The 14,575-nt window shown below is 37.7% G+C and overlaps 1 protein-coding gene across 1 annotated transcript in view; it reads right to left on the bottom strand.

The window, feature by feature from the left end:
• Positions 1 to 13,002, bottom strand: part of LOC103778435 (ubiquitin carboxyl-terminal hydrolase 12) — a gene marked incomplete at its 5' end in the record, with an annotated part of 30,479 nt that extends 17,477 nt beyond the window's left edge. The window contains 2 exons of the mRNA XM_008946023.1: positions 4,141 to 4,221; positions 12,883 to 13,002. Of these exons, the coding sequence (XP_008944271.1) occupies positions 4,141 to 4,221; positions 12,883 to 13,002 (201 nt within the window). The remainder of the gene's footprint in view (positions 1 to 4,140; positions 4,222 to 12,882) is intronic.
• Between the last annotated feature and the right edge of the window lie 1,573 nt (positions 13,003 to 14,575).

The following is a 14,575-nucleotide window of genomic DNA, read 5'->3' as shown; positions in this document are numbered from 1 at the left end:
AAAAAAAAAAAAAATTAAGAGGTCTTAAGACCTCCATTTTAAAAAGAAAATTAACAACCATTATTTTTATTTATTTAAGCTAGGACGCATGCCTATATCAGCTTCTTCATGGTCCAAATCTGCACTCATGTAGGTCACTGTACTTAAAAGGAAAAATCAGGACTTTTTTCCTTAAAGGAAGCAGATGAAATCACACAGCAGTTTACATCAAAATTTTTACTATATTAAGATAAGCATTTATGAGTTTAGAATTAGAAATAGCCATAAAAAGAGAACTACATTAAAAAGTTAAGAATGTTCTTAAAATTCAATAAAATGGGAAGAGTGCAGTAATTTCTACAGCAAGTGTCAAAGGTGAAAAGGCAGCAAAAAGAAATTTCCTAACATTCCAATTTTAAAAAGGAACAGTTTGACATGAGTTAATTAGAATGGCAAACGTGCAGTGAGAGATGACCGAATATGAAGCAACAGAGAACTCGAAACACTGAACAAAATTCAGATTAATTTAACATGAATATATGCTAACCTACAAGCCTGCTGGTAAGAAATAAAAGCAAGCAGATTAAGTTCAAAGGTTTTCTTCAACCAAATTCAGAAAGACGGTAGGCAACAGATTGTTTGAACACAAACTCCTGAGAAAATTTAATTAGTTCACATTTGGTTTAGTATATAAAACATGTTTTCGTTGCTTTGAAACCTAAAATCTTTTAAAAATAAAAGCTTCCAACCATGAAAAAAAAAAAATGGTACGTCTAATAAATAACAAGGGGAAAAAGGGGGGGAGGTTTCTAGATGAAGTAGGGAATTTGTTACACGAATGAATGCTGGTCTCACCATTACTATTACTTTAATTCCCATCTTTGACTCTAATATTAAAAGCACCCCCCTCATTTAGAAAACACCGAGACCTTGCTCCAGTTTCCCCACCCTCCCACCACCTACTGTACACCTATACTTCACTTTCTAATTCTGCTTCTTCAGCACTCAGCTCTCCTCTGCCATGGCCAACAGGCACCTTCCTCCTCCCCTGGGTTTACAGCTGGCACCGCCTCAGGAGCACAATGCCTGCAAGAAGATGTACTGCAAAATGAAATCCTTGTGAAGTCTGCCTCAGAATAATGGCAGAAAACTGTACAAATTACAGTCGTGTACTTTTGTATCTTAAACTGTCATCCTCTACAGGATACTGAAACTCCTCTACCTCATTCAGGGAAAGGTAATGTAGGAATATAGGGACTATACACAGCAGAGTTATTGTAATCTATGTTTTCAACTGGTTTATTGCTTGCTTCTTTATTTCTATGAACACCATCTTAAAATGTAGATATCTAAGAAAATAAACACATATTTTCTTTTTTTCAGTGCACACTGTTCTTCTGTTCTCAATTCTGAGAAACCAAATTATTTTCTTTCACAAAAATACTCCACTCTGTGTTTCACATGCATTTTTTTTTTTAAAACTTATTCTGAAATCAAAGTTACAACACACAAACCTGTGTAGAAATTAAAAAAAGAGACAATCTGTAAAGCTGCAACAAAAATACCACACACTCTAAGGCTTATAGTCTCATACTTTACTCTTCTGATGCAACAGACAACTGGAAGGCAACTTCAGTTTTGAACTCGACAGACCTACAAAAACCACCAGGAGATATCCAAGAACTTAGACCTGCTTAGAGCACTGCCTGTGTGCAGCCCTAGAGTTCCTCCCAGCTCCACTACATTGGCAGTTCTGAGAACTTTCATTTGTTGTAATGGGCCATGGCAATAAATAGAATTTCTCCAAAACCCACAGATCCACTGCGAGAAACTGAGTAACCAAACTCTAGAAGACTATTAAACTGCTGAAGAGCTACTAAAGTAGCTCTTAGGAGATCTAAAATGTCCATTATTTCACACTACTTGGATAAAATTATTTAATTCATGAAGCACATAGATCTGAATAGTTCACATTACTGCACTGTGGGGGGAAAGAATGACAGGCAGATTTGATGTTCCTAATTATGCATGTGCATTGGACAACATACTACTGAAATTTTCAACTTACCATATATCTTAAGTACTTCCTACTGATTTAGTGAATGGTATTGTCCTTTCGAGCCTAAGCTGAATTTTCCATTCAGAGCTTTCATTGATAGAATCAAACAGCCCTGCAACCATCTGTCTCCCATATGCTTCCCATAATTGCCCTTTCTTAATTCTTCTTTTACCCCTCAAACTGTTCTTTCAGCACATCCTCTGAATAATCCCTAGACTCTGTTGCAAAGCTGCAGAGAAGATTAAGCTAGTACTTCTACCTGCTCTTCCTTTATTCTACCTCTGGATAAATGTTATGTTTGCCACTGACAGATCTCTGTTTCAGAACTGTCATCTTTATCTAAAATCCTGTCCTGCATTCCAGACATCTCAAATGGATAGCTACTACACTCTCAGAAGAGAGCTATTGATTTCCACATTATCTCCATTTTTTCCATCATTCTGGAAAAAGGTAGGACAAACAAAACCAATAACTGAATTAGAAAAATTTAGCAGTTAATGCTAATGAACCTCTAATAGCTCCCCTTCCTGTAATTGCTATAAAACAATTAAGAGAAATCAAGGAAGGCAAAAATTGTGATTTCTATCACTTTTCAATCTAATAGTACTCTTAATTTATTATCTATTTATCTAATATTTCTTTTCATCATCAGTAGCTCTGCCATTCTTTCTGAATGGCCATTGGTGACAGTTTGCCAATGATGAGGACACGACCTTCCCTCCTCCTGGCACATTTAAATTCTGCAAGCTGAATTTAATGACTGAATTTCCTTTCCCAGCCACTGTACCTGAAAAACACAGCACCAGTTTGCCACAGATGGAATAGAATCCTATTTTACTATCTGTTACAATTCAAATAATTGTGATCCATAAAATTTTATTGCTTGAATCTAAAATAAGCTACATTCCTGTACTGCACAGAAAGTTAACAGCACTCTGAGGTATCACATGCATGGTTGAGCACAATGACTCAAAGACACATCTCCCCTCAAATTTCCTGTGCCCCACAGAAAGCCAGAATTTGTTGATATTCATTATATTTTAAAAAAGATTGTCTTTTATTGAAACTTTGCTTAAGGGTGCAAAATATGCAAAATTTCAAGATTAGGTGTACAATACAGTTTTACTGTTAAGTCTTAAATGCGCTCTGGACTTGGACAAGAAATTAGAAAACCAGTTTATCTGTGGACAGAATAACAGATAAGAACAACCCTGATAGCCTAAGCTCTGCTACAGAATTAACAAGCATTAAGAGTTAAACTGCCCTATTTACTGTTCAGGCAAACAATGTGTCATTTTGAAGGTATTTCAACTTTCATGAGAAAGGAAAAAAAAAAGCACTAATTTAAGCCAGCTTATCAGCAAAAGTGTTTACTGACTGTGCAGTGTGTATTTGAATTGCAGATTCTGGAACCATGACAGTGCTAAGAACCTAGAGGTGAAGCCATAAGTTGCAGTAGCAGGACAGCATTACAAGCAATTAGATTCATTAAGAAAAGCAAGATACTAGCACTTGTCAAATAAATCTGGCTAAAATAATTTAATCTTTCATTTCAAAATAATGGAATTTCTAGCACGATATACTTCTCATAGGTAATACCAGAAATTAAAATTTCAATTATTCCTTAAAACTGATTGATGATTGAATCGAACAATTCCTTTTTTTCCACCACTTTCCCTTTGTACTCGATATTTTAAAAAAAATCTTAATGCAAATAGCAGATACGAACACTTCATATAATCAAGTCTTTCACAGATTTTTTTTTCTATATTTATTCACTTAGACTGGCATATTATGGACTGTAAGCTATATATTTTAAGCAGCTTTTTTTTTTAAGACTTATACATTTTAATTGCAAGAAAGTGTTTTAAAAAATACCCTACAATTGATAAAATTAAGTATTCCAGAGACAGTCCAATTTCAACAATTATTTCAATAGCATATTTCAACAAATACACTGAATACTGAAAAACATTTCAATAAGTATGCATATTCAATGACTATATTTTTCAGTGTTTTCATTATTCATTCAGCTGCAGCCTTTTAATTTAACAAATCCACTTTGTTATTTCAAAGCAATGAAGTTACGGAGGGAAACTTACATTAACCAAACCAAAATAGTGCTCATTGACTGGAAATTGTTCTGGACCAATCTCTTTCTCCAAAGCTGAGGCATTGGCGCCCTAGAAAAATCAAAAGCAGTAAATTAGTGTTGCAACTACATACACTGTGAATTTAACTATTTGAGAATAGAAAAGGTAAATTTTGGGGAAGAATAAATGACCAAAAACAATCAAAAAAATCCCAGAAACCCCTGGTCACAACTATAGATCTTGCTAACACCATATCAGGATTTTCAAATCTTAGACCATAAGACCTTGAGGTTACTAAACAAACACACTGAAGCCCTCTCTAGTCGGGAGCAAGGAAAACAACAATAAATTAAAGAGTAAGTATTGAAAATGGATGAAACACCTTGTCTATACCCTAGAAGGGGTGAGAAAATGGAGTTTGTGACCCAGCTCAACAATCAAATGTTTCAAAATAAAATTTGTTTAGTTGGTCTATTGCTTAATGCAAAGACAAGCTTGTAGCCAGTATAATATTAGCTATGAATGCAGAAAAATCAGTCCTTTGAGTTCTCTTTTGATTTGCAATCTCAGAATGTTTGAACTGACCAAAAACCATTTGACACTGGTCTTAAAGCAGACAGCAAGTCTTCTGTGTCATACCTTAATGCTTACATGGTTATAATGAAGAACGTAACACCCTTCCACCACAACAGAATTATTCCAAAATAATCCAAAATACCTTAGAGATACACGTTTCCAAACCTGTTCTGTTCAAAAACATCTCAATGTGATATAATATTTGTGTATTTTCATGCAATTACACTGTTTAGATGTTCTGTATTTTTACTTTCAGAGTGCAGCCTCTTTACTGGCAATTGCATTAACATAGTGTTGGAAAGCAGGCGATACAAGGCCAAATGGTGAGCTCAAGCTCTTAACAAGTAACTTCCATTCTGCATAGCACATTTCAGAAAAAGCTAAGAAATGCAGATTGTTCACAGGAAGCAAAGAGACTGGTCTGTTCCACTTACACTGAAAACATAAAATGGTCATAGTGCTTTCCTAAATACCTGGGACTTTATGAAATTAAAAGACAACAGAGTAGAGCTACTGTTGCAGTGCATTACAAATGCTGCAGCCTTTGCCCAGCAGATCTGTTGCATCTGAGCCTCAAAAAGAAGTCAGAGAAGGTAACTTGGGTTAAACTGTGGTCGCAGATGATGACCGTTGACTGAACTGGTACAATAAACATTTAGTTTCAAATGAAAGAGCTTTTTTTGTACTTAAAGGCAGAAAAAAGCTATGCTCTGGAAAATTCAGAGCACAAAACAAACCAGCTTTCTATGAGTGACTACACTGATTGTTTTTAGAGAAAAGCAAATGTATCCAATTCTAAATCTCTTGTTGCATACAACACTACTGAAATACCTATCTATATATCTCCCCCCAATCAAAGTAATACATAAGCATGAATATTCCAGTCTCAAGTCAGCCCTAGTGAAGCTAAAATAACATATAGTATGGAGTAAAGAATCTTTAAACCAGACGCAGCTCCTTCGCAACAAGCTCTTCCTTTACATGAAAAATGTAGCAAATAGCCCTAGACATCACATCAATAAAATCAAACCAAAAATCACAAACTGCATCAAAACCAGCACAGAGGGTTTCACAGATTAAACAGGAGGAAGTGGGACAGAACTAAAATTAGAACTGTATCAAAATGGGTAAAAATAAAATGAAACTCTGTTATACGGCATCTGCCATGACGTGGTTGTGGTCCTGCAGGACTTAAACAGCAGCTACACAACCTCGCTTAGCAGTTCTGAAACTGGAAACACATGGTCAGAGGCCTACAGGAGGTAACACCTTTAACTAGAATAGAGCAGAAGGTCTGAGAGAGTACAGCTCTGCTCCATTCACAACACAGCCGCAACTGCTTCTTCATCAGTCATATCCCCTGCAATTAACCAGCAGGATAAAGCCTTTCCTTGCTGAGTATTTGGCTGCTGGGAGTACTACCTTAGAAGCTGTTCTCAAATATCAATATTGGTGGTAAGGACAAGGGGTATAAACCCTAATTTAAGATCAAAGCACTCCACAACTTCTGAATATTTAGTCTCGCAGTCTTACTGAAACGCAGCTGTGAGTTTTGGCAAGGAAGGTGGATATTATTTACAAAAAAACTAGAAAAAAAAAAGAAACTGTAGAGGCCTTTTTATCCTATTGTTAAAATCTCTACTTCTTTAAAAGTAAATAAATTCAAGAGCAAGCTTTTAGGAAATTCTTTCTTTTCAAAGCTAGGGTGGAGTAGCTTCTTTATTCTCTCTTTGGAAGGAAGAGTATTATGGTATAAGCTTTGATGTTTCTGTTTTGTGCAGACCTGAACACTGTATTTAGTTTTCTAGCACAATAAAGATCCTGACTTGGCAATAAGAAAGACATGGCAAGATACTCCAATATTGTTATGGTTCTCCAATTATTCAAGGCTGTTTCATTCAAGGCTTAGACTTTCACACGATTTCAAAGCACAGCACTACCTATGAATGCAGTTGTTTATGAATGTTTTATTACTACAAACCAGCATGGATGTTTTACAGCAGTGTAAAAACCCTCAAGCTACTTAGACTTCCCTCTAGAGCTCTCTTTTTGTCTGTCATAAAGGATGTTATTCCTCCTTCCAAAGTAATCATTTATACTGTGTTTTGTGTTGGCTGCGAAGTGCGAAAATGTATGCAGCAGGGGCTTGAAACAGTACACTAAAATGAAAGTTCACATCTGACCTAAAAATGCTGTTTTAAAACTGAACCATCCCTTGCTGCAAACCATTTCCCATCCATTACTACAGCACATACTTATCAGTTCCACTTGACTCTTCCATTATTTAAATACAGATACAGAGGGGTAGCACTGTGACACCACCAACTATGATGGTACCATATCACCTTTTGGACAAGCAGAGGTTTAAGGCAGAAGTTGAGTCCATCACTTTCCACCAGCCAAGATGGACTTGCCAGGCTTGGGATCTAGACTTGAGAGATTTCAGTCTGCGATGTATGCTGCAGAACCTAGAATTTCTTCCTCTGCCACTTAACTGAGGTGTAGAAACATCCCAAAATTAACCTCTCTTTTTTGAGGACTCACTGAACAATCCACACAGTGTGTGCTCACTCCACACACAGCAACCTGGTGTTGACATTATGCAGGGGACAGAAAGGAACATCAGCAGCTTCAGCTAGTACACCCACCTGCAGTTTCTCTGAGAAGAAGTACACAAGGTCATTTACCCAGAAGCCGAAAGGAACAGAGGCACAACAGAAACCCAAAAAAAAGCTAATACTGCAATAGTACTGGCATTTACCAGTTTTTGGATCATATCAGTAAAGAAACTCTAAGTCACCAAACACTGCCTTCCGTTAGCCCCCCGCAGCCCAGAGAAGCATGCTGCACACAGAGCGCACCCTCGGCACGGGAACACCCGGCTTGACACGGCGGGAGGGTCAGCAACTAAGCTGTGCACACACAACATGAAAATAACACTCACTTTGTTACTGAAAATGATTCTGGAACAATGATCAAGTACCAATGATTGTAAAAGAGTGTCCTTACATTTAATGAAAGTTAGATGTAAAGCTGAACTACTGCACACTTCATCCTGTGTTTTAACTTCAAACTGATATGAGATAAATGTTAGTTTAACCATGTTCAAATCAGCTGAACATTTATTGCTTACCTCCTCCCTCAAGTGACAGAAAAAGGCTATATTATTGGATTTATCAAAGACCTTCTTAGATGCTAATTTCTTAATGAAGGAATAAGAATCCATGTTTACTGTGGAAGACCATTAATTAAGTTTTTCAAAAGAACTTGAGGTTTCCATAAATTAACATATTTAACACTAACCAAATGACTATTTTATTTCAGTTTAGTGGAATCAAAGCCCAGAAAACATAGTGGGAAAAGACTGTGCAGTACCTTTTAATTAAGTAGAGTTAAATTTTCCTAATGTTCAAGTTTTCCTAACGTTGAAGATATTCATTCTCCCGAAGCTCTAAAATAAACCAAAAAATCCCTGATATTACACATTTCAATGGAAAAGGGGAGAAAAAATACCAAGTGCAGACATATGGAGGGGAGGTTTGTTTAGTTTTTCACCTGCTAGAGTAACAATACTATTAAATGCCATTTCTGCTTTTATTTCTGCCTGTTCTCAGAGGGCACACTACTGTGGTGCTACATGTTGAACTAGCACTCCTGAGACTCACTAACAGCTGACATATGGAACTAACTGGAGCTGATCTGTAAAGCAAATCATTCGGTGCTCGGGATCCGCTACACACATTCTGTGCTTCAGAGGGCCTTTGCCAGCATAGTTCTAGGCTGGCTCTGTGGCTGAACACCCAGTTGCAGTAGAAATACGTTGCTTGATTTAGGTTCCCCCAAAAGGAATCTATTTTGTGCACTCTTAGACCACTCCATGATGCAAACTGAAGTGTGTGGTAAACTGGGGAGACTTAGAATTGCACACACATTACCTGAACTAAAACACTAACAAAAATGCACATGGCACTTTGCCTAAAATAAAAAAAGGAAAGGCCGCCCTATATTTAAAATACTGTCTAAAAACATGTCAGCAAGCAGGCAAGCAATTGCTGTTTTAAAGTGCCTTACCCTGTTGTTACCGTTGAGCCTGGCAGGCATCATTTCTCTTACAAAAGCTTGATCCATAACCAGCCTAACATGCTTTGAAGATCACACTGGTGTTAGTCATATTGGGGTAGGACTGGGGGGTTTCATCTATCCCTTTCAAGAATAAATTTCAGTTGATAACTTGATGGGTCATCTTTTCATAAGTTTGCTGTAACAGCTTTATCCTCTAGCTTTACTGAGTTGCAAATTTCCTGAGTAAACCCAAAAATTTCACCTTGAAAAGAAATGTCTTATCTCAAAACTTATATTTGTTGTCAAAATCCTGAAGATCATTTCTCCCTTCACACATGCACTATGCTAGATCCTTTCCTACAATGGCCTCCACCTACCTCAAGAAGCAAGAAACAATGGAGACAGGAGACTTACATAACTGAACCATGTTGCACGGGTATAGGTAGGCCAAATTTTTTTAAACATGACCTTAGCTGTAGGTAAATGAACAACAGCAAAGATCAAAACTATTACTTTCAAAGCCTTTTTAGTTAGAGGTTGAATTACACTGAGAGACAAGATAGGAAGTCTGGGAGATGTGCATCTGATGGCGACCTTAGAAATCTTTCACAGCCTAAAAAGTACACACAGTTATAGGCATTAGTCTTTTAGAAAAACCAGACTTACCTAATTACCAAAAATATAGGGGAGGGGGGGTGGAAGGACACACACGGCAAGAACGCATTTGCTCAACTGCTTTTGCTGATAAGCTGCATGCTGTGGTGTGTTTCACATGCTTCTTAAACCCACATAATTCCCATTTCATAAACCCAAGTATGTTGCTTTTATCATTTCCCATTTTCATGGAATTGTGAAAAGAATGTGAGTTTATGAAAACTGTAAAAATGTTCTCCAGTTTTGCTCTACTTACATTAATACACCACTCTGGTTCTACACCAAAAAGATCTAGGTATTTTTTTCCTCAACTGAAATTTCAGACAGACTTTATTGAAATTAAAAATAAATAAATAAAAACCATTTGACTTCAGCAAACTTCCTAAGCTAGGAAAACAAAAGTTAGCCCCTATACACTCTTATGCACCTCTTTCCTTCAAGAGATTTGAAAGCAAGAAGTAGGTAATAGGTAATACCAAGTAACAGATGGACATCCTTTTCCCACATTTTTACAGTATCATTCCTAGAAGATTTAATGCAAATTAGTTGCTTTACTAGTTTAAAAAGTAAACACAAAGCCTGCATAAATAATCAAACTAATTATTCAAGCTTTGTCTAGTAATAGGATCAGTTATTCCCACTGATGGAGCTACAAATTCTGTCAGCAAGACCAGAGTTCATTTTTTCTTTGTCCTTAGAACCTGCAAGATAAATAATGTATATATACAGGTAAAACCAAAAAGGAACATTTATATTACTGAAGTTATTCCAATTAAGTAATATGCCAACGAAATTCTCTCTGCTAGTATAAGTATTGCTTTACAGCTACACAAATTCAAAAATTTTTTCCTCATGTCTCGTATTTGACATTTATTTTATATTCATTTAGAATTTATAACTCGTATTCTTATGCAATTTTTTTAATAGTCTAATCAGTACACTAAGTGTCACAAAGCAAATATTTTAAAGAGCAATGTACAGACTCATCTTTTATAACCATACTGTAGCATGTTGCATCTACAAAAATGATTACGACAAATGCCACAATCATGCCTGAGTCTTAGTGTCATATTTATTGTGAAACATTCTCCCAGGAAGAACTCCAACAGATGAGCGAACCTCCCTGCTGCGGTTTAAGCAGTTACCCCAACTGTCTAGCAAATACTTCTCCAAAATTTGATGTGCTTGCAACAGAACCACCACATCAGAACACGTGCCTCAACACACCAGTTCGCCAGTGAAGGTGGATTCCGGTCACGGTGCCAGAGTGGAATGCAGTGGTGGCTGAGACACAGCACATGCTCCTTCTTGCCAACCCTGCTCATAAGCAAGCCAGGCAGCTGGATACAGGAATACTCTTAACATTGCCATCTTCTCTCTGCTCCTTTAGGTCTCTCCTCCTCTCCTTTCTTTCCTCTAGTCTCCTCACTTTGAAGCTATTTTCTGCACAATTTCTCTTTCCTTGCCGTAACTCTCAACTCTGTACTCTTTCCCGTGGAATCTGTTAACCTGATCATCAATTAACATTTAAGTATTGTAATCTGTGTGTCAGGAGACAGTGCAATTAGGAGGAACAGGAGTGAGTACATCGTGGCCATTTCTGGCTGACTGCAAACTCTGGCAAACATCAATTTACATTAAGTGCAGATTTCACAATCAGGTTCGAAAAGCCTATTGTAAACAAGTAATTCCTTAAGCAGTAATTAAGTTAATATATGTATACCCACCTCACGGTTAGTTATACAAGTTTTCTGCAATTAAGTGCTTTCATAAAGCCTGTCTGCAACAATACCCTAGGTAGGTACGCTGCAGCCTTTCCTCAGCTGGGCACTTCCAGGGTCTGTTCCCTCTACACAGACTTTTCTCCCCCACATGCTTGTTTGAACTTAAGTACCTCTGAGACCTCTTCACTGTTGTCAGATGTGGTATCACAGGAAAAAGACAATAGCCAGCCCTTCAGTGTGACTCCACAAGTCTTACTTCTTTCAAAAACAAAACAAAAATTTGGATTCTAAGTTATGCACAAACTTGTACTGCAGAAGACAGTTACAGCATGCAATTAGGAGGTAGCTACAAGTTACATATTTGATGTCAGTGCTGGGGGTCTCAGTTGATCACTGAAGACATTCAGCAACACTGACCCCATATATAATATGCTAAAATGGCAGAGAAGGGGATGCATAGATAATTATCTGAAACATGAAAAAAGGTTTTCATGTCTAATACTACAGCTTCTAGATTAGCATAATTTTTAAATGTCGTCAAACTTTTGCAGGTTGTGTAACATAATCAACCAGTTTCTAGAAGAAACACTGAAAAACAAGTACTATTACCATTAGAACTTCTTTCTGTTTGTCTGATACTGGCACCTTAGCTTCTTCTAGCTTTTAAGCTACAGAGACAAATTTCTATTTTCTCTTTGCTTCAGGTATCCTAAGATTTTATATCTTTCAACTGCTAGCAAGTGTTTGCTGGATTCTAGACAACAGAAGCAAAAGTCATAAGTGCTAGATTCAATCTCTAGTTCATGGTGAGCATAGCCTGGGGCGTACCTTCACTGCAGCTAGCGTGGGTTACCTTACCACTTCTCAGGCATCCAGAAAAAAACCATACGATTCAGTCAGGTAAGACCTTGTCTGCAGCTTAATGCATGGACGAAGGTAAAAGACTAAGGTCTACTTTTAGTTAGTGTTTTTACAGTAAAAAGCACACCAAAAAGAAACAAAACACAAACGCACATTTCCCCTCCTTCTCCCACCTGCCCCCCCCCCCAAATAAAAAAACCAACACAAATAAAACCACCACGTTTTCAAACTCACCCATTTTACAGAAAGAACAGTAGCTAACCATTCAAGGACAAAGGTATTTTTTCAGTGCTTTTCCACAATCTCCTGACTTGTAATTAAGACTTACTACAGCAAAAGGAACCACAGGGGTGGTGATGTAGCACAAAGAAGTCCAAGGAAGCTCAAAGGGGATACAACACTAGGAGCAAGTACTCCAGGAAAGGCTCAGCCATCACTGGTATCAACAGTGGAGTATAGATTAATGGGCTAATGAAGCAAACCTTTGTAGACAGAAGGGGCTCTTGTAAGATCATCTCAAAAAGCACTGCGATTAAACTGAAGATACTGAATATCACTCTTCATTGTACCCACACACCCAACCAGTATTGTAAACCATAATGTATTGCTTCCTAATATTCAGAGCTTGAGCAATGATAAAATGCATAAAATATAAGAAAGTCAGCAGAAGTGAAGCTTTGGATTCAAAAAAGGAAGTCGTGAAATGCAGGAGTGTGATAAAAGAGCTTCTTCAACACAATCCTAGACTGCTCTGTTGCAGATTCTAAGCGCACGTGCATGGCAGGTCTGCGTGTGCACAAACTGCCTCTTGCCAGAAACTGCCAGCTACTGGTTTTGTACTAACCAAACCCGGGAGGAGAAGCAACACCCTCACAGTGCTTGTAAAAGTCACGGGCAAAGGCAAGAAAAACTTGCAAGTTTTTAGGAAATTGTCTGGCAGTTTATCTAACAACCAGTGTGTTGACACAAAGAAGAAATGCCAGGTAAAAAAAAAAAAAGAGTATTAGTCAGCAACTGCACTCCTTTTTAGTTTTGCAAAACATATGCTTAAACATGAGTGTATGACCCTTGTTACAACTTAAAAAATCTGCCTGACCACAACCACATTGTTCTGAACAACTCCACAGTAAATAAGAAGTGCTTCTTCATTCTGTCTTTACTGAAGTATTTTTAAGCACAATCCTGTATTATCTACCAAGTGTTAGTATCCTATGCTAGCTGACTCATCTCACAGCGCTGTTAAAGCTCACGCATCAGAAAGGCACAGGAAAAATCTTATGCTTGGAATTTATCCACCTCAGTGCCCACGATTATGATTGGACTGATAATACCTAACTGCCATCAGAATTTCATCTTCATGGATATACACTTTAGTTTTTCCCTAAGAAGATTTCTTGCTGAAAAAATTGGCTGGGGATTGACCCAAATGTCAATGGCATAACATCAATGACATAATGTCTTTTCTCATAATCATACATACAGAATAATCTTAAACTACCTGCCTGGCCAGCCCAGACCTACAACTCCTGGGCTGTTGAGGAGCAGAAATGCGAGGTCCCATACAGGATTTACATCAAGTGGCCAGGGCAGAATTTATGTTGACAAAAAGGTCTACTGGGGATGAAAAAAGGTTAGCTAGAATTGCAAGAAAAAGCAAGATCCTAGCTCAAGGATCAATCATACTGACTCCTCAACAGTCTAACCTAAAATCTAACTACTTCAGAGAATGAAAACTCCTGGAGTATATAGTATTAATGTCCTAGAGCATTTAGTCATATAAAGATGTTGCCATACAGCTCATGAATTCGTGAAGTCAGGCCCTCCAAGTCCAAACAAAAAGATGTACTCTCCTGTATCCCCAAACACATTACTCCAGCTTATCAACAACCACTGGAGCAATCTCACCCCATAGGCTTACAGGCAATAATGCAAAATTCTTCATGGGCCACCTCTGAAATGTGTTTGAAATGTTAAAGCTTCTTAGCAGCAAGATTTATAAAACCAACAGCTCAGTTCCTAATGACATACAACGTAAGCATCTCCCACTGTTTGGCACTATGAGGCAATACGATCCAAATTCAACAAATTAACAGACTAGACAAGAACGTGCACATTTTCCCCTAGCAATCTCTCCCCTTACCCTGTAGAAACAGATTTGAACAAGAACTTTCATTTGGCCATGGTATAGGTAGAAAAGAGTACAAATGCAAGATCTTCAGCTGTGGATCATCAAATAAGTTCATTGATGTGAACTATCAAAGTCAGTAACTTCTACTGACTAAGGGATATGTCTTTCCTTAAATCCAGCATTCCTCCACCGGTGAACCTACTGAGCTTCCTAGCCCTCTTTAAAAAAAAAACCGAGAGAGCCTTATCACATCTACGTATCTGCTTACAGCTCTAATTTATCAAGAGAGAGTAATGAAAAAACAATTACTGGAAGAAGCCTCCCATCAGACGACCTGGATCGATGCAAACAAGTCAAATTACACGCCAACGCGTGGAGGGTGCTTGGCTGAGCAGATCACGCGGGATGCCGCCACTTTTCCGGGTGCCCCGAGGAGCAC

This window comes from Merops nubicus, unplaced genomic scaffold (genome assembly GCF_000691845.1).
Source record: "Merops nubicus isolate BGI_N331 unplaced genomic scaffold, ASM69184v1 scaffold15698, whole genome shotgun sequence".
Classification (NCBI taxonomy): domain Eukaryota; kingdom Metazoa; phylum Chordata; class Aves; order Coraciiformes; family Meropidae; genus Merops; species Merops nubicus.
This window is presented reverse-complemented; position numbering and strand designations above follow the sequence as displayed.